Source organism: Chiloscyllium plagiosum, chromosome 24 (genome assembly GCF_004010195.1).
Source record: "Chiloscyllium plagiosum isolate BGI_BamShark_2017 chromosome 24, ASM401019v2, whole genome shotgun sequence".
Lineage (NCBI taxonomy): Eukaryota > Metazoa > Chordata > Chondrichthyes > Orectolobiformes > Hemiscylliidae > Chiloscyllium > Chiloscyllium plagiosum.
Genome location: NC_057733.1, coordinates 31843834 through 31863518, shown reverse-complemented (window position 1 = coordinate 31863518; position 19685 = coordinate 31843834). Strand labels below are relative to the sequence as shown.

The 19685-nt window shown below is 38.2% G+C and overlaps 1 protein-coding gene and 1 long non-coding RNA gene across 7 annotated transcripts in view; one reads left to right on the top strand and one right to left on the bottom strand.

Moving 5' to 3' along the window:
• The window catches only part of abca5 (ATP-binding cassette, sub-family A (ABC1), member 5), an 83427-nt gene extending 64640 nt beyond the window's left edge, over positions 1–18787 (top strand). The window contains exons 23-33 of one of the 2 annotated variants that reach the window (XM_043714725.1): positions 928–1098; positions 4444–4557; positions 4781–4918; positions 7202–7288; positions 8097–8188; positions 8712–8832; positions 12616–12745; positions 13414–13505; positions 15583–15758; positions 15960–16035; positions 18702–18787. In XM_043714725.1, the coding sequence (XP_043570660.1) occupies positions 928–1098; positions 4444–4557; positions 4781–4918; positions 7202–7288; positions 8097–8188; positions 8712–8832; positions 12616–12745; positions 13414–13505; positions 15583–15758; positions 15960–16035; positions 18702–18731 (1227 nt within the window). In that variant the 3' untranslated portion in view covers positions 18732–18787. Of the gene's footprint in view, positions 1–927; positions 1099–4443; positions 4558–4780; positions 4919–6388; positions 6473–7201; positions 7289–8096; positions 8189–8711; positions 8833–12615; positions 12746–13413; positions 13506–15582; positions 15759–15959; positions 16036–18701 lie in introns of those variants that run through there. The other variant, XM_043714726.1, reaches the window with a different exon arrangement.
• Positions 958–14164, bottom strand: LOC122562142. Of its 5 annotated transcripts, XR_006315239.1 has the most exons (4): positions 13893–14164; positions 13066–13158; positions 4211–4576; positions 958–1084 (listed from the first exon to the last, which is right to left on the bottom strand). It is a non-coding gene; the product is annotated as an uncharacterized LOC122562142 (long non-coding RNA). The 5 variants fall into 5 exon arrangements; XR_006315240.1 differs by lacking the exon at positions 13066–13158; XR_006315238.1 differs by lacking the exon at positions 13893–14164 and having other exon boundaries at positions 13066–13874.
• Positions 18788–19685: the final 898 nt, after the last annotated feature.

Genomic DNA, 19685 nt, shown 5'->3' with positions numbered 1-19685 from the left:
ATTTTACATAATTTTGAATAAAAGGTCAATCACAATAATTTGTCTCCTTTTGGACTAGTTTTGGGCTGGAGTTGGCAATAACAATCTCTGGCTTGGCAAACTTGATCAGCTGTTATACAGCCATAAACAGGTAACGAGACAATGCGAGAAGGTGGGTTTCAACCTCTCAAAAAATATTACTCATGTATCAGTCCACCAACCGCTGACTTTTAGAAATATTGGAAAAGCCAAGGCATATTTGCAGGACCAAGAAACAGTACCTCATATTTCATTTAAGCATCTTCCAACCTTCTGGACACAACATTAAGTTCAGCAATTTCACACCCTAAATTTTGCACCCACATTTTGTTTCCTTTTCTTGGCATGCCTTGGCCTTAATCATGTTTTTTGTTTCTGCTTTTTGCTTTTGGAAAAGAGATTTTTCATTGTTCTACATTTCATAACTCTTTGAACTCACCTTTTGCTTCTTTACTTGCCCCATTATAACTCTTTTTGGCTCTAACCCATCAACTTTTGGAATCTTATGTCTTCTGTCCAAGTCTAGATATTCCCATTTTGTTCTTACTCCTCCATTTCATCTCCGTAAAAGCTACTAAATGTCTAGGTTTTCCAAATTTGTTGAAAGTTCATGATCTGAAATGTTCTCTCCCTTTCTCTTCACATATACTACCAGAGCAGCTGATGAATTCCAGTACTTTTCTGTTTTTATTTTAGATTTCCATCATCTGCAGTGTTTTAACTTGTGCAGTAAGTGTTGGGGTAGAAAAAAAGAGATAGCAACACTAAAAAAGGACAAAATTCAAATCATTGGTCGCAGCTGAATAATTTTAATGATTATTTTTCAGTATAGACTTGTTTATTGGCAACTTTAATTTAATTTACGTGGATAAATAAAATTGTAAAGTTCTATAATTTATCTGTTTACAGATTAAATCTCGCTCCCAACTTCGGCTTTCTGGCCTCTTTCCTTCTGCATACTGGTGTGGTTATGCTTTGGTGGATATTCCAGTTTATTTTGGCATAGTTGTAATCATGCTTGGCTGTGTGATTGCATTTAATTCCACATCTTTGCTTCATACTGGTGCTGTAATTTCAATGGTAAGTAAAAACATTAACATTATTTAGCTTTTGAAAATAATATTAACACAATTTACTGGATATGTTACAAAGTAATGCAAATTGTTTTCTTTGTACACTGATATATTGTAAATAAGCTACTTTTGCCCAAAATGTTTAAATGGTATAGGTTTGCAGTGTGATTATGTTTCATAGAATTGAATCCCTACAGTGTGGAAGCAGGCCGTACTGCCCACCGAGTCAACACTGACCCTCTGAACAGCGTTCCACCCTTACCCATTCTTCTCCCTGTCCCTGTAATCCTGCATTTCCCATGGCTAATCCACCTAGCCTGCACTTCCCTGGAGACTATGGGCAATTTAGCATGGCAATGTGCACCTAACCTGCACATCTTTGGATTGTGGGAGGAAACCAGAGCACCCAAAGGAAACCGACGCAGACATGAGGAGAATGTGCAAACTCCACACAGACAATTGCCCAAGATTGGAATCATACCCAGGTCCCTGGTGCTGTGAGACAACAGGGCTAACCAGTGAGCCACTGTGCCATCCTAAATTGTACCAGGAACTAATTTGAAGTGAGCAATTTCAACTGACTAGATTAGACTCCAATATCTACTAAATAGTGAGTTGAGAATTTTCAGTGAGGAGAAGTAGGTGAGGCAGAAAATCATTTATAATTTGGGATTCCATAACATTTACATTGACAGTGAATGGAATAGTTTAATACAAGTTACCTGACCACAGTGGGGCAGCAGGCAGACTGATGCTAATAGGATGAAAAGTAACGTGAAATGTTTTGAGATGGACATGAAGTATCCATTAAACGTACAATAGATGGTACAGTTTGAATTCATAGTTTTTAAAGTAAAAGTATTAAAATATTAAAGTTGTTAATAATTCTGTCATTTTTGTACAACAAAGTTGAATTGTTGAGTAATTGAAATTAATCAAAAATTACAACAAAATCTGTCAAATTGTTAATAAACTACTTAATTCAATAATATACTTCAGGAGAGAGAACCTAGTTTCTTCACCTCCTTTGGCCTAACACGTCTAGTCCTACTGTCCTGGCTGCTTTTAATTCAGGGTACGTCGGGGAAGCTGAAACAAGTGGTGAAATGTCTGGGCATCTGGAATGAGAGGTCCTAGGGATTTAAAAACATGCTTCAGCATTATTCAGTGGTTTGAGTCAATATCAGTAGAGGTAGTGGTGAATAGAGACAGTGTCACTTTGTGGGGTGGCAAAGGCAAGGCTCTAGCAAGGTAAGGAAACATAAAATAGAAGAGAAGGGATAGGACATTGGATGGGCATGCCTGCAATTGGAATGTAGGCATGGAGGCCCACAATATTCTTGTGTGTGCATAAGCAATACACACACCAGCTGGTCCTTATTGGAAGAAAAAGTTATGTCACTTCTCTTGGTCTCCAACATTATGAAGGTGGCATGAGGATCCTGACTGACTTATTATGTCACAGCTTTTCCATTTAATTTATCTGGGCAGGCAGTCTTTTTCTGCCTAATGCCAGAGGAGGATGAGTTTTGAGTTGGTCATTTGTGATTAACACTTATTACTTTCTTTACAAGTTAACAAGCCACTTGAGAAGGACCACCCTCCCCTCTAGTTTCCTCAAGAAATAGTATTCTTTGCATTGTATGAATAATATTAAAAAGTTGTAGCATTGATAATTATCCTGGAACTCTGTGATGGTAGCACATAGGAATTACATACTTAGATTTTGAAAACTTTATCTATGGTCAGTCATTTCTTTCAGGATATCTATTGTAGATAGTTCATAGAACATAGAAAAGTACAGCACTTCAGTCCACTGTGTCTGTGTCGACCATGATGCCATTTGTGGGCGGCACGGTGGCACAGTGGTTAGCACTGCTGCCTCGCAGCGCCAGAGACCCGGGTTCATTTCCCGCCTCAGGCGACTGACTGTGTGGAGTTTGCACGTTCTCCCCGTGTCTGCGTGGGTTTCCTCCGGGTGCTCCGGTTTCCTCCCACACTCCAAAGATGTGCAAGTCAGGTGAATTGGCCATGCTAAATTGCCCGTAGTGTTAGGTAAAGGGGTAAATGTAGGGGTATGGGTGGGTTACGCTTCGGCGGGTCGGTGTGGACTTGTTGGGCCGAAGGGCCTGTTTCCACACTGTAAGTAATCTAATCTAATCTAATCTAATCTAATCTCATGGTCAGGATCCCTCTATTTCCTGCCTGTTCACGTGTTTGTTTAAATGCCTCTTACAGGTTGCCAGTGTATCTGTTTCTACCACCTCTCCTGACAGCACATTCCAGACACCTAACACCTTCGCACATTTCCTTTAAACGTTTCCCCCTCTTACCCTTAAATTGATGCTCCTAATTATTTGTCATTTCCACTTGGGAGAAAGACTCCAACTAATCACCCTATCCATATCTTGCAGAATTTTGTAGACATCTATCAGCTCATCCCTCAGCCTCCAACATTCTAGTGAAAACAATCTAAGGTTGTCTAACTTCTCCTTAGCTAATCCTATCCAATCCAGGCAACATCCTAGTAAACCTCTTTTGCAACTCCTTCAAAGCCTACACATCCTTCCAAATGTGACATAACTAAAATTTTATACAGCTGCAACATGACTTGCCAACTTTTATACTTTAAACCCTGAACGATGAAAGCAAGCATGCCATATTCCTCCTTTACCACTTTATTCTTTAACACTTTGTCTTCTATGACAAGCTAATTTTGTATCCAACTTAACTCACCGTGGACCCCATGTGACTTAATTGCCAACCATAAGCGACTTTGTCAAATGCTTTCGTAAAGTCCATGTAGACAACTGCCCCACCCTCATCAATCATTTTCGTCACTTCTTCAAAAGACTTTGCACTTCCTCAGCAAAGTAATGAAAGATCTCACTAACACTGCAGTTAAGTGACTCTTATTTAGCAATATACCACTAACTCATGGATGGATAGGTTCTGCCCAGGCCCGTTAACCCCAATTTCACTACAGTCTTCAGCCAAATATACACAAAAGAGTTCAGTTCCAGAGGTGAGGTGATAATGATAGCTTTCATCATCTTGGCAGGATTTCACCAAGTGTGATCAAGGAGCCCGAATAAAATCAAATTCAGCTCAAGTCATACCTAGCAAAAACGAACACAGTTATTGTTTTGGAAGCCAAACAACAGTCCCAGGATATTGCTGCAGGAATTCATAGGCTCAACCATCTTCAGGTGCTTCACTCTGGAATAAATTAAATATATTCAGAAAGAAATGGCTTTAAAGAGATGGACAGCTATGTAGATTAATAATACTCAGTAGGTGACATTAAGAGGATATATATTGTTCCTTCTTCACTTTCTCTCTTTTTCTGCAGATGCTATGTCTTATTGGCTGGGCCCCAGCAATGACGCTGTTCTCCTACGCCTATTCCTTCAGATTTGATCGAATGCAGACTTCTCGGGACTTTTTTCTGATCTCTTCAGTTATTGTAAGTTAAAGCAAGTGAACTGAAACATAAACAATGATGAGCATGATATTTACATTGTTCATTTACTTTAACAAAATAATTCTTGTAACTCTTAATTTGGGTCAAAAAATTATTTATATTGACCTTTGGCTCACTGAACATTCAAGCATGTTTAAGTATCAAAGATCTGTATGCCAATTATTTTCACCCAAGGTAACTGTATGAATTTGCATTTTTTTTGTAGATCAATATAATTTCAATCAGTCTCATATTTTTGGTCCGGTTAATACTAAAGGAAACAGCTGCCAATATGCTGCATGGCGCTTTGTCACTTTTTATTCCACCATATGTGATTACAGGATGCTTGTATTACACAGCCAAGGTAGAATTATTTCTTTTTTATATAACTGTTGATCTCACTGAATGAATAATACGTAATTATTTAATTTTTCATCTATCTTTACTCTCACCACAAAAGCAATGTGCAGTTATAGGGAAAAAGTTGTGATTTACGAAAATCACTCTTCTAAATAACCTATGGTATTGACTTAATGTCGCATTGACTAAATCTGAACTAATTAAAAACTGGTTTCATGATTAGACAAGTAAGTTAAAAAGGGAGGCTACACATAATATAACATCACAGACAAACAAACCAAATCACTCTTGTAATTATTTTTGATAGCTTTGAACAACCATTGCTTTTCTTATTGGTTGGCTAGGTGTGCCATTATTATACTGTAGCCATAATGAAATGTGGAGCAGGAATGGATAAGTTGATCCATTCCTGCTCCTTAATTTCATATGTTCATACCTTTGATACTCCTAGATGGCACCTATTCCTCACTTTGACCATTTTGGACTTTGTTTGCATTCAGATTCTTGGCCTGTATCATCGCATTTCTTAAAATAATTCCTCTAATGTGACTCAATCTAATCCCTGCTTGATCTTAATCAATCCTACCTCACTATACCTGCACCCAAGTCTCTTGCATATTATTCTGTATCTTTAACATCCAAATTCCCTGAGTAGATGCATACAGTCTTATCCCAACACCCAAATCCATTGTTTTATTTTAAATATAAACAGCATTTCTCACTGAATGATATTTATTACAGAAGCTTTAAAGAATTTACAATTTAATTGCAAAATAATAGCCAAAATATAAGAAAAACAAAGAACTGCGAATGTTGGAAATCAGAAACAAAATCAGAAATTGCTGCAAAAACTCGGTAGGTCTGGCAGCATCTGTGGAGAGGAAGCAGAATTGACATTTCAGGTCCAGTGACCCTTCTTCAGAACATTAACTTTGCTTTTTCTCCACAGATGCTACCAGACCTGCTGAAGTTTTCTAGCAATTTCTATTTTTGATGCCAAAACATAAGATGCTGGCCAACCTTCAGAAGCAGTGACCAAGATAATCAAGCCATCAAGTCCTTTTTGCTTTTTCTGTAGTGGCTTAATATAATGCTTCAGTTTCCTCCCACAGTCCAAAGATGTGCAGGTTAGGTGAATTGGCCATGCTAAATTGCCCATAGTCAGGGGGGAATGGGTCTGGGTGGGTAGCTTTTCGGAGGGTCGGTGTGGATTTGTTGGGCCGAAGGGCCTGTTTCCACACTGTAGGGAATCTAATCTAATCTGATCTAAACTCAGTGGCTTGTCAGACCATTTCAGAGGGTAGTTGAGAGTTAACGCATTGCTGTGTGTCTGGAGACACATATAGGCCAGACCAATTAGTAACAGCAGATTTCCTTCACAAAGGAACATTAATGAACTAGGCTGGTTTCCCAATAGCATTTTCTTTGGTTAATATTACTTAGACTAACTTTTTATTATAAATTTACAAACCAGGTGGCAACATCAGACCAGGCTGGCAGGGTCTAGTGCTGAGATCTCCTTGGCAGTCCTGAGGAAATAGGCCAGCCCTACTCTGCATCACCCCATCCACAAGATCTCCAAGTCCCTGTCAGAAGATTGGGGTGCCAACCTACATCAGTCCGCCATTTTCAGGGCAGTTCTTCCCATACTGAAACTGAAAAGGGCAATTCCTGGCTGACCGCGATCAACCTGATGCACAGCTTGGGTTCAAATGTGGCAGTGGAGGAGGGAATTCCAGAAAGTTTCAGCAGTGGCAGGTACCTGTGCCACTGACGAGTGCAAAATAACTAAAGAGCAACGCCACACATTACGAGATGGTCAGTGTAAAATTGCGTGAGAAAACTCTCAGCTTATGGACAGAAACCCTCAAACCCCTGAAATTCAGCCTTCACGGACTTTTGGTAAAATTTGGCCCAATCTTACTATTTTCAATATTAGTAGAAAATTTTTTAATGGAATTATTGTTGCGTGGCAAAATACTTATTTATATCAAGGTTCACAGGTTGTCTGCAGAATACAAAACAAAAATGCTTGCTGTGAAAATTAACACTAGTATAATTTGGGAAGACATCATTGAGGCCCAAAATGACTGATTATAAAATGGCCTTTTTGTCTGCTTTTCTGTCTATCTATGCATGCAAATAACTGACAGCTCTATTTAATATCCATTTGTTTGAATGTATGGTTTTTAAGATGCCGATAAATTGGAGAAATCTTTTGGTTGCATACTCTATATTTTTTAAAAAGCATGCCAACCTTATAATCAATTTACAATTAATTTTACAGGTTTTTCTGGATCATAAGGATGAACCCAGTCTAACAGTAGGGACATATCTGGAATGGAAACAGAACATCCTCATAACTATAATCTCAGTAAGTTTAGATTTTAATTGCTGAACTGAAACAGGTCTGATGTAAATGTGGAGAAAGTGAGGACTGCAGATGCCGGAGATCAGAGTCGAGAGTGTGTTGCTGGGAAAGCACAGCAGGTCAGGCAGCATCCGAGGAGCAGGAGAATCGATGTTTTAGGCAAAAGCCCATTATCAGGAATGAGGCTAGTGGGCCGGTGGCTGAGAGATAAATGGGAGGGGGTGGGGTTGGGGGAAAGCGATAGGTGGATGAAGGTGAGGGAGAAGGTCAGAGGGCCTCTTGGAAATTAGATAAACTGCAAATATATTACAAGTATGAGAAGTTATTGGGAGTTCTGGTTTTCAAATGTTTTGACTTGTGAATGTGAAGCTATATAAAGAAGTTATTTTTATTGCCTATTTTTGATTGGGACACCCAGAAGAGCATAGGGAAAGGTAGATGCACAATATGATTGGAATAAATGTATCGCCCATTGGATAATTACTAAATCTATGAGGAGACTGTGTGTGGAAATTGAAATTATTAATGAGATCTTTGGACAATGTTATGTGGTTGTACGATAAGCTAATGGCAAATCTTCGCAAAGATAAATATTGAATTTCACCTTGAACCAACCTGATAGACACAACTTACTCTTGCATAAACCTTTATCAATGTAAATCTATACTTACAATTATAGTTATTTGTCTGCAAGCTTACGTTTTAAAGAGTTTTATAATATTAGTAAAATAATTCAAAAAGAGGAAACCGATGGTTTGACTCATGATTTAAGAAATATTTAAAAATAAAACAAATTTGTTTTGTGTTTTAGCCCTACATTCAATGCATAATTTTGCTGCTTGTACTACGCCAACTAGAAAAGATTCATGGAGGAAAAGCAATTCAAGCGGATAAATGTTGCAGGTTGGTCAGTTCATTAGATTTAATTTTAGTGATCATTTTTAACAAATGGCTGCATTCTTCTTAAATATAAGGACCTACCAGTTTGAGATGTTTAGCCTGGTGTTTAGCAGTTTTGGATGTGGGTGAGTGATCATGGGCTTTGTTGATACTGGATGAATGACTGTAGTTTAGCAGGAGTTGTTATGATTTTCTGCTTTTGTCGTGAGGACCCAGAGATTAGCAGAACTAGAGAGGATAGAATGCAGAACTTGACTGAATAATGATTCCTACTTTGGCAATAATAAGAAAATAAATGGATGAGGATCTGAAGATACAATCTAGAAGAACGGACTTTTAAATTTCTAATGGCATTTTGCAAATTATGTGTAACTGTTGATTTCTGGGGGGTAAAAAGCAACCGGTCTGCTGCCAAACTACATGACATCAACATAATCCAACTTGGAATTTCATCACTTTTACAAGTCAAGTTAATGCATTACCAGTTCAAGATAAAAATCAACATTTTTTTCCTCATTTGATGCAGAATCTTTCCCTCAAAGAGCAAATTCAAAATAAATACAGAAGAACCTGATAATGAGGATGATGATGTCAAAGAAGAAAGGGCAAGGGTTCGGGAAGCATTGACGTGTCAGAGCTGCGAGGAGGTAAGAAGTTGAACCTGTCAATCAGTTTACTGGATTATGGTGATGGAATTACAAATTGTGTGAGTTGTTACATTTCATTTCATAACTTGGCCAAGGATTTCTGGTGATCCAGATGAAAGTTGTACTCAAAATCTCATTAAAATGTTAATCAAGAAAATAAGCAGTTTTAATCAGTATATAGTCTATCAAGAGTGAGTAACTGGAGTTTAAAAAGAGAGGGGGGCAGAAGATGAGAAATTATAGGCTGGTTACCCTGACCTCAATCATTTGTAAGATTTTAGAGTCCATTATTAACAGTGAAATTACAGAATACTTGGAAGTGCATGGTTAAATAGACCTGGTAAAAACAATGACTGCAGATGCTGGAAACCAGATTCTGGATCAGTGGTGCTGGAAGAGCACAGCAGTTCAGGCAGCATCCAATGAGCAGCAAAATCGACGTTTCGGGCAAAAGCCCTTCATCAGGAATAAAGGCAGTGAGCCTGAAGCGTGGAGAGATAAGCTAGGGGAGGGTGGGGGTGGGGAGAAAGTAGCATAGAGTACAATGGGTGAGTGGAGGAGGAGATGAAGGTGATAGGTCAGGGAGGAGAGTGTTTAGTGGATAGGCGCCCCTCCTAGCAGAGCGCTTTAGAGAACATCTCCGAGACACCCGCACCAATCAACCACACTGCCCCGTGGCCCAACATTTCAACTCCCCCTCCCACTCTGCCGAGGACATGGAGGTCCTGGGCATCCTTCACCACCACTCCCTCACCACCAGACGCCTGGAGGAAGAACGCCTCATCTTCCGCCTCGGAACACTTCAACCCCAGGGCATCAATGTGGACTTCAACAGCTTCCTCATTTCCCCTTCCCCCACCTCATCCTAGTTTCAAACTTCCAGCTCAGCACTGTCCCCATGACTTGTCCGGACTTGTCCGACCTGCCTAGCTCCTTTTCCACCTATCTACTCCACCCTCTCCTCCCTGACCTATCACCTTCATCTCCACCCCCACTCACCCATTGTACTCTATGCTACTTTCTCCCCACCCCCATCCTCCCCTAGCTTATCTCTCCACGCTTCAGGCTCACTGCCTTTATTCCTGATGAAGGGCTTTTGCCCGAAACGTCGATTTCGCTGCTCGTTAAATAGACCTGTCAATAGCTTTGTCAAAGGAGGTCATGCCTGGCAAATCTGTTAAAATTCTTTGTGGAAATAACGAGCAAGTTAGACAAAAGAGAGTCAGTGGAAGAGATGTATTTGGATTTCCACAAGGCCTTTGACAAGTTTCTGTATGGGAGGCTGCTTACTAAGATAAGAGCTCATGGTGTTAGGGACAAGATACTAGCATGGATAGAGGATTGGCAGAAGGCAGAGATATAAAATAAAGGTGACTTTTTCAGGATGACCGCCTGTGACTAGTGAAGTTCAGCAGTGGTCTGTGTTGGGACAACAACTATTCACAATCTACATTAATGATCTGGACAAAGGAATTGAGGGCATTATTGCTAAGTTTGCAGATGACACAAGGATAGGTGGAGGAACAGGTAGTGTTGAGGAAGTAAAGAGGCTACAGAAGGACTTGGACAGGCTAGGAGAGTGGGCAAGGAAGTGGCAGACGGAATATAATGTGGGAAAATGTGAGGCTATGCACTTTAGTAGGGAAAAATAGGGAAAAGCTTCAGAAACCTGAAGCACTTATGAGTCCTATTTCAGAATTCTCTTAAGATTAACATGTAGATTCAGTAGCATTCATTTCAAGAGGATAGAGTATAAGGACAGACTTGAGTCTGTACAAGGCTCTGGTCAAGCTGCACTTGTAATATTTTGTGCAGTTTTGGGACCCGTATGTAAGGAAGGATGTGCTGGTGTTGGAGAGGGTTCATCGAGGTTTACAGAAATGACCACAGGGATGAATGGCTCTGGGTCTGGTACTTGATGGAGTTTAGAAGGATGAGGGAAGATTTCACTGAAACTTAGAGCATACTGAGAGGCCTGAATGTGGAGAAAATATTTTGATTTGTAGTAGAGAATAGGACTCATAGGCATAACCTCAGAGGAAAAGGATGACCCGGCATAACTGCGGAGATGTTTCTTCAGTCAGAGGGTGATGAATCTGTGGAATTCATTACCGTAGAAGGCTGTGGAGGACAAATCATTGAGTTCATTTGTCTTAATTTTAAATAGGTTTTTTATTAGCAGGGGGAATCAAGGCTTATGGGGAGAAGGCAGGAGAAAGGAGTTGAGAAACATATCAGCCCTAATTGCATGGTGGAGCAGGCTCAATGGGTGAAATGGCCTAATTCTGTTCCTATATCTTATGGTTTTAAATAATTGAAAATCACTTTTAAAAATCTTTATTAGAACCATTTGTTATATTGGCATAGAAGGGTCACTTTCTTAATCAGTTGAACTGATATACACTCATATGCTTTTAAATTACAAATGAATTAAAATCAGGTTTTTCTCTCAATGCCTTCCAATCTACTCTGCTGAAATGGCATAATTCTTAAATGACACATTTCCTTCCTGACATCAGTTCCATCTTCTACTAAACATCTTTGTCTTTGTTACTCTCTCTTCATTAACCAATCATACCTGGATTGAAGTCTAGATTTAATTGGAAGAGTTGCCATTTAATCTCACTCCTCATTTATAACAACATTCCTTACCAAACTGCTGACTTAAATTTGGAAATATCTCAGCAAAGTAAATATTGAAAAAAGATATTTAAAGTAAGCTAGAGAAGCTAGGATTAGATTTGAGAGGAAGAGTTTACTTTTACATATCACATTGCTAGAAGAGGGGCAATGTAACTGCAGTCTATTTGGTTTCTGCCTTTGTCATTGCATCATAGTTACAAATAGTATCCTGAATAATTGTGACCCCCTTTATCCTTCTTTGTCCAAGCATAGCCTTTGACATGGTTCATCACTCCATTCAGCTCTAGTGCCACTTCTCTGTTGTTCAGCTGGGTGGGTTTCGTTCTAATTGATCCAATTGCAGCTAGAGAATGTCTTATTGTTACTTCACTTGCTAATCCTGTGCTACAGCCTCTCTGACCCCAGAAGAATTTATCCTTGGCCTCCTCCTATTTCTATTACATGCTGCCTCTGGATTACATTATCTAAAAAACACACTTGGTCCCATACATACACTGATGACACCCAACTTCACCACACTACCAGCTATCTCAACCCCTGAACTGTCCATGTTGCTGAGCTGCTTGACAAAATCCAGAACTCTCCTTCAGTTTAACACTGAGAGAACAAATGCCTCTTATGTTGAATACAAAACCAGTTCCTTGAATAGAGATTCCATACCTCTCCAGTCAATATCTCAGGCTGAACTAGATACTTCATAAACTTTGGAATCCTATGTGATCCTGATATAAGCCTCTAGCTCTATATTCCCTATGTCACCAAGAATGCTTACTTCAAACTCTGTAACATTGCCTATTACCTACCCCTTACTTCAGCCCATTTGCTGTTAAATTCATTAAGCATGTGTTTGCTAACTCCACACCCAACTATTGCAATGTATCCCTGGCCAAAGTGCTGTTTTCTGTAGTACAGAACTTAAACATTACCAAACAGAGACATAAACTTGAAGCTTTTTGTCTTGCACTCGTCCATACTGAGATGCAAGAAACTAACATTAGCAAAGAAAATAATTTATATTTATTTTTCCTTTGTGTGTGCAAGACAAAATGCTTTGATTTCATGTCTCTTTTTAGTATTGAGTAAACAGCACATTTAGATGCACAGAAATATAAACTAATTTTCTTGTTTTTAATTTTGTAGAAACCGGTGATTGTGGTCAGTAACTTGCGTAAAGTTTACACTGGGAAACCGCAGGTCTGCAAGTGTTTTTCAAAGCAAAAAAATAAAAATGTAGTGGCAACTAAAAATGTCTCCTTTTGTGTAAGAAAAGGTGAGTATACATCTCTGGGGATGATGGATCAAACAATCAGATCTAGACAAGAGAAAACAAAAATTACTGATAAAAACCAGCCTGGATGAAGTGTGTTGAACATCAAGTTTTAGTTTGCAGTGTATAACAATGTTGTGTTCCAATGGAGATACACAAACACATTGCTGAATGTTTAGGCAACCATAATGTACGGTAGAAAGAATGAAAACCATGAAAAGTTGACCTGGGTAAAGCATGTGTGTAAGATAAATCATTAATCAGGCAATTCTTCAATAATTTTCATTCTTTATATCAATAAATTCAATCATTCATTTATGTACCTCCGTTACAACACCATTTGCAGCCTGTAACCACATCTTGGATGTCAGTACTGAAGTGTTCCATTTCCTGAAAGTAGCGATGGGTTTTCCCAACTATAATCATGAAGAGCATAGTCAGCTTTCTGGCATCTTTGCATTTTAACAGTACACTAGGAACACCTAAAACACCTGCTGATAGTCTTAAATCTGTGCAAACTGCAGGTGGAATATTCAAAAGGATTTCTTTGATCATCCTTCTCAATACATTGCACTGACACAAACTGTATTCAAAATGAAATGAAAATCACTGCAGTAGAAGTTTACATTGCACAAAAGGCTTCAGATTCTAGATTTGTACATTTTTTTCAGGTGAAGTTCTGGGATTATTGGGCCCAAATGGTGCTGGAAAAAGCACTACTATTTCCGTGCTCACAGGCGACTTGGAACCATCAGCTGGCCAGGTATGCTTATAACTAAATGATAGAGAAGTTAAGTGAATTGCATCTACTGGAGAAATTCTAATTTATTTTTGTGATTTGTTGGCTTAAGCATTGGAGAAATAATAGATCTCAATTTTGCACCATAATCCAACAACCAGCTAAGAAAATAAATGCTTACCATAGGACGACAAACTGGAATGGAATTGATCCTGAATGATAATACCACCCACTAGCTTTTATCCAGAGATGTTTTAAAATTTCTTGTATCTAAACTATCTGTTTGAGGTGATGAGCAAAGAAATATGCTTACAAGTCTGTGGAAACTTTCAATAGTTATTCTTTCTTAGTGAGTTGTTTTCACATAGTTATCTACACCTAGTTTAATTATAGTTAAAATTTGGTGGTCACCTGTTCAAGTGTGTCTTTCGAGGAACACTTCAGCTTGCTCTATCTGACAAGTGTGTCTCCAGTTGCTGCACAAACTCAAACTTTGAGCTGTAGGGGAAGGAGGAGATAGAGTCATAGAGATGTACAGCACGGAAACAGACCCTTCGGTCCAACTTGACCCTGCCGACCAAGTATTCTAAATAAATTCAGTCCCACTTACTAGCATTTGGCCCATATCCCTCTAAACCCTTCCTATTAATATACCCATCCAGATGCCTTTTAAATGTTGAAATTGTACCAGCGTCCACTACTACTTCTCATGTCCTTCATGATTTTATAGAACTCTATAAAGTCACCCCTTAGCCTCCAATGCTCCAGGGAAAATAGCCCCAGCCTATTTGGCCTCTCCCTGTAGCTCAAACCCTCCAACCCTGACAACATCCTTAAAATTCTTTTCTGAACTCTTTCAAGTTTCATGACATCCTTCCTATAGCAAGGAGACCAGAATTGCATGCAGTATTCCAAAAGTAGCCTAACCGATGTCTTGTACAGCCTCAGCATGACCTCCCAATTCCAGTACTCAATGCACTGACCAATAAAGGCAAGCACACCAAACGCCTTCTTCATTATCCTATCTACCCAGGACTCCATTTTCAAGGAACTACGAACCAGCACTCCAAGGTCTCTTTGTTCAGCAACACTCCCTAGGACCTTACCATTAGGTGTATAAGTCCTGCCCAGATTTGTCTTTCCAAAATGCAGCACCTCACATTCATCTAAATTAAATTCAATCTGCCACTACTCAGCCCATTGCCCCATCTGATCAAGATCCCATTGTACTCTGAGGTAGCCTTCTTTGTAGCCTACCACTATACCTCCAATTTTGGTGTCATCTGCAAGCTTACTAACCATACCTCTTATGTTCACATCCAAACCATTTATATGAATGACAAAAGCAGTGGACCCAGCACCGATCCTTGTGGCACAACAGCTGGTCACAGGCCTCCAACTCGTCTGGGGTTGTTCTGCCTCCACAACTAGTGTAAATTCTTTGGTTCTTTAGTTTTTTTGTAGAGTGAATTACTGCTTAAGCTGTGAATTCAATGCATCAATTTAAACTTATATTGATATCCTTTCTAAGTAAAAAAGTGAACAGTGGATTTTCCCAATACACAAATGACACTGTCATCCATCTACATTCGTACAGTTGCATCTGTAGTATCATGTCAACATAACATTAAAATTTAAATTAATTGTAAGATCCAGGAAAATGCTATGTTTAAATAGCTTTTGAGTTACAATATTATGCAGCAGTTGTGCTGATTTGCAGACTGATGATAATTGTTGCTGTTTTCAGAATCTTATTGCTAGTTTAAAATTTAATGTTAAGAAAGTATTGGTTTACTTGTTCTTGCTTGGAACAAATTTTGGTACAACAGAGTTATTTTTGTCACATTCAGTGAGGTGTAAGTTGCAAGCTCCACCTAGCAATGGCATTGCCAATAAATGCAGCCTCAAGTGATACAGAAGAATGTAGTGATTAATCCCACCAAATATAGTTTTAGGCCAGTTTGATCTCAGTGCAGAACTTTTGGGTATGAACTGTTCAATTAACAGATTCATGCATTCTGTTGACGTTTCATTACTTGAGCTCATGTGACCTCTTTGAAATATGCTTAAGTCCCTTATTTTTAAAATTGTTGTTTTATAGGTATTGATGGGGGATTACTCAACTGAATATTTGCAAAGAGAAAGCTCTGTAGAAAGTATAGGCTATTGTGCACAGGTGAACCCACTCTGGCCTAAGCTTACTGTGCAGGAACATCTGGAGATATATGCTGCCATCAAGGGACTCAGTAGAGAAGATGCAGCAAATGCTATTAAACGGTAAGAAAATAACAGTTCTAATCCGAGAATGTAAATGAAGTCTTCAAACAAATTAATAACATTCTGATCACTGTATCAGATTTTGTGTTTTACATGAAAAATTGTGAAAGAAATTGAATCTTGCATAAAATTTGTTTCACTTTAAGGTTACTATTCACAATATTTGAAGTTAGAAATAAACTGATCTGTATTTTTTGGCAGCATTGTAAAAGCTCTTGAACTGAAGGAATATCTCCAGAAATCAACAAAGAAAGTCTCCAGTGGGATAAAGAGGAAAGTATGTACCACTCAAGTTATTGTGTCTTAACTGGGTTCATGAACCATGTTTTATGCATATGTATAATGTTGTGTGCTGATATTGAGGCATATATATCTGTCAGCTCATCCATTCATCTGGTTATCTGCTTTGTTTTTCAAAAGCATCATACCTACAATAAGTAATCGTCTATGTTAATTATAATTGTCAATTAAAACCAAAGAAAATACAGAGCACTTTCAGAATAGAACTGTAGATGACGACCGCATAACTGCATCACTCCGTAGTCTACTACTGGTGTTACAATGAATGCTGGTTATCTGACCTTCTCTTAATTAACACTAAGGTGACAAACATTAGTACTAGAAAATGATACTATTCTACTTTGAGATTTGAATGTTAACCAATGAATGAAAGCAAGACATTCACCACTATTCAGCAAACTTCATATTTATACAGCCACTAGTTCCTTCATTTCATGGGATTTAACTTTGACTAACCTGTTACATGCTACCGCTAAACACATTTTTAGAAGTTCACATAAACACACCAACAACATTACACCAATGATAAAGCTCAATCAATCGCTTAACTACAAATTGCTCTTTAAAAATCTATATTTATCCAAATAGCTGTTAATGTCCTTTCTAATAGTTTTCCACAATTAAACTGATTGAGCTTTAGCTGCTGAGTTTATTTTGATACCCCTGGGCTCTTGTGGTGTAGTGGTACTACACTTCCCTCTAAACGAAAAGGTGCAGGTTCAAGTCCCACCTGCTTCAAAGGTGTGTTAAAAATCTCTGAATTAGGTTGATTAGAAAATATCTCTCTTTACAACCCTAAGCTTGGGTTCAAGTACTGCTTGCTGCAGAAGTGTGTCATTTCATGCCTGAACATGTTATTCTAAAATATTTATCCTTACACCCTTTGAATGGCTCTTTTGGTGCAATTGTAGTGTCCCTGCCTCTGAGCTAGCAGCCACAGATTACAGTGCTATCTGCGCGAGAGGTATGTCTTAACATTTCTAAACAATTTGATTAAAATATCAACCCTTACACTCATTTTGAGCAAGACTGTAGGATTTGCAATTCTCCGTATCTTTAGTATAGAAGTCATAGAAACATTACATACCAATTGATAAAGAGCTGCTTGCCTAACTCCAAACTTCCTGCTCTAGATCTGTAACCCTGCAGGTCCTGTCCCTACAAAGTACTTGGATATCTTCTTGAAAATATCGTGAGAGTTCCTGCCACTACCTCATACTAGTTGCAAAATGAGTTCCCTCATCTCACTAAATCTTCTAAATAAATATTTTGACTTCTTTACTGCGATAATTGAATGCCCCTATTTAGCCTAAACAGGTATCTTATAATTTTGCTGGATGATATCATCAGAATGCTTTATTTTCTTTCTTTCAGTATATTCTTCAGATAAGTATGAAATGTTAGGCTGTTTAGATAGTTACTGTATCTGTTTGAGATCCTGACAACATGAACTTAGTTTATTTTATCAGCTGTGACTAAATTATTTGGTAAGCAGTGTTTGCAACAAGTTTAACTCTGCTGTTTTCCTTGGAAGCTTTGCTTTGCACTGTGTATGTTGGGGAATCCTCAGATTGTATTACTGGATGAGCCATCAACAGGCATGGATCCTAAATCCAAACAGTTTATGTGGTAAGTGGCAAATACAGTGGAATCACAATGAATCAAAATCAAATAAGCTGAAACTCCAGTTGTGTCAAAATTGCCTGTTTTTCTCAAAAGAAGATTAGGAAATCCAACAGAAGGATTGCTACATAAATTCAAATTCAGGATTGGTAACCCCCGTTTAGCCAAGCTTGTCATGTGACCATACCAACCAACTGGACAGGAATTAGGCCACGCAGGAGTACAAAATCATAGGCAAGACATAATTTGACATTCACATTGAAATCTTTCTGCGAAACTCTTTGATAAAGGTAAAAGTCATGTCAATTGGAGATAAAATAGAACAGGTGGAAAATCACATCTATGAATACATATCTATATTGGTAGCAATGCAGTAGTTTTTGAGAAATCATCAAGGTTGTAGATATATTCAAGTTTCATATTTATTAAATACCAAACCACGACAAAAGCTTAAATGAAAGCTAAGTATTGTGATAATAGATCTTAGATTACAGAGTCACTATGAATGCTTGAATTAGATTATGTCAAAAAGATTTAGTTATTCTCAGTATACTAGAAGTCAAAATGTGAAATATAAGCGGCATAGCATTTTATTAACAAAGCATTTGTTCAGGACTTTTCCTGCCCTGAGAAGGTGCTGTATCCGACCACTCAGAGAACGATTAGCAAAGTTTGGATATTATGTAGGACTGTAGTTTGAACTTCATCTCTCTGTTAAAGAGAACTACATGTTAAATGGATGGTGTCACAGGTTCAGTTTGAAGCTGGTGTAATTACTTTACAGAAAAGTCACACCTGCTGTTTGAATAAAACGTAATTGTACAACAACAGTGTCTTGTCTTGCTGGTGTGTTGGTTTCTTAAAGGAAAAGGTTCTCATGCTGAAACCAAAAATCCTCCTTCCTAAATTTCAGGCTGACACAATATTGTAAGCGTATGCAAAAGGCTTTGGTGAACACTGAAGATAGGTGGCCTTAATTTTAAATATGGCAAAAAACAAATTAATTTAATTTGGTTTCAGGAGAGCAATTCGGGCTGCATTCAAGGATAGACAACGTGGTGCCATCCTGACAACACACTATATGGAGGAAGCTGAAGCACTTTGTGATCGTGTTGCTATCATGGTGTCAGGACAGTTAAGGTACTTCCACTATGAAATACTCTTGCACATCTAAATTAGTGGAGAGTAATCATTAAGAATTTTTTTTTGCAACCACTATAAGAACATCAACTGTGCTGCTTTCTCAGTAATCTTGGCATGGGTGCCAATCAGCTTTGAAAAGTACAGTATGTTTACTGATAACTTGTTCTATAATGCTATGAGACAAAATACAAAGATGGCATCTTACATGTAGAATCATTTGAAAATGAAGTGAGGAAAGTAAAAACCAATCAGTTTTGAGGAAACTACCAGTGTCCATAATTAAGGATGAAGTGACTGAATGCCATGACATTTTTTCAACTGGTCAGAGAGAGAGAGCATAGATTTACAATGTTCAGGTCATGCCAAGTGATCCTGACCGATTTTTTTTTTAGAAGATACTTGAAGTAGTAACAAGAGAATGTCTAAGTCTAGATGTTATGTTTTGCATTTCCAAAAGGCATTTGATAAAGTCCTTCATAACAACTCTTAGCCAAAAGTTGAAACCTGTGGAATTGAGTGGAAAGTATTTACAAAGTTAAGAGATTCTTGTGAGTAGCAGGAGACAGAGTAGTATTAAAATTGAGATGATGTTGTAGAAAACCACATATCCAAATACATGTTAGATAATGCTGGGCAATACTATAAGTAATGTAAGTCAATGCATAGCTTATTTCAATTTTGTGAGTAGAGAAAATGTTCAAAACTGTGACAAATGGATTTCAATATTTGTAAGCCTAAGACCCTCCACTTTAGATCTAAAAAGGATTGATTGGGAATTTGTTTTAAATGGTGAAAGTGAGAAGTAATAGAAGTCAGAAGAGAGTTGGGTTCATGTACAAAGATCATTAAAATGCCAAATGT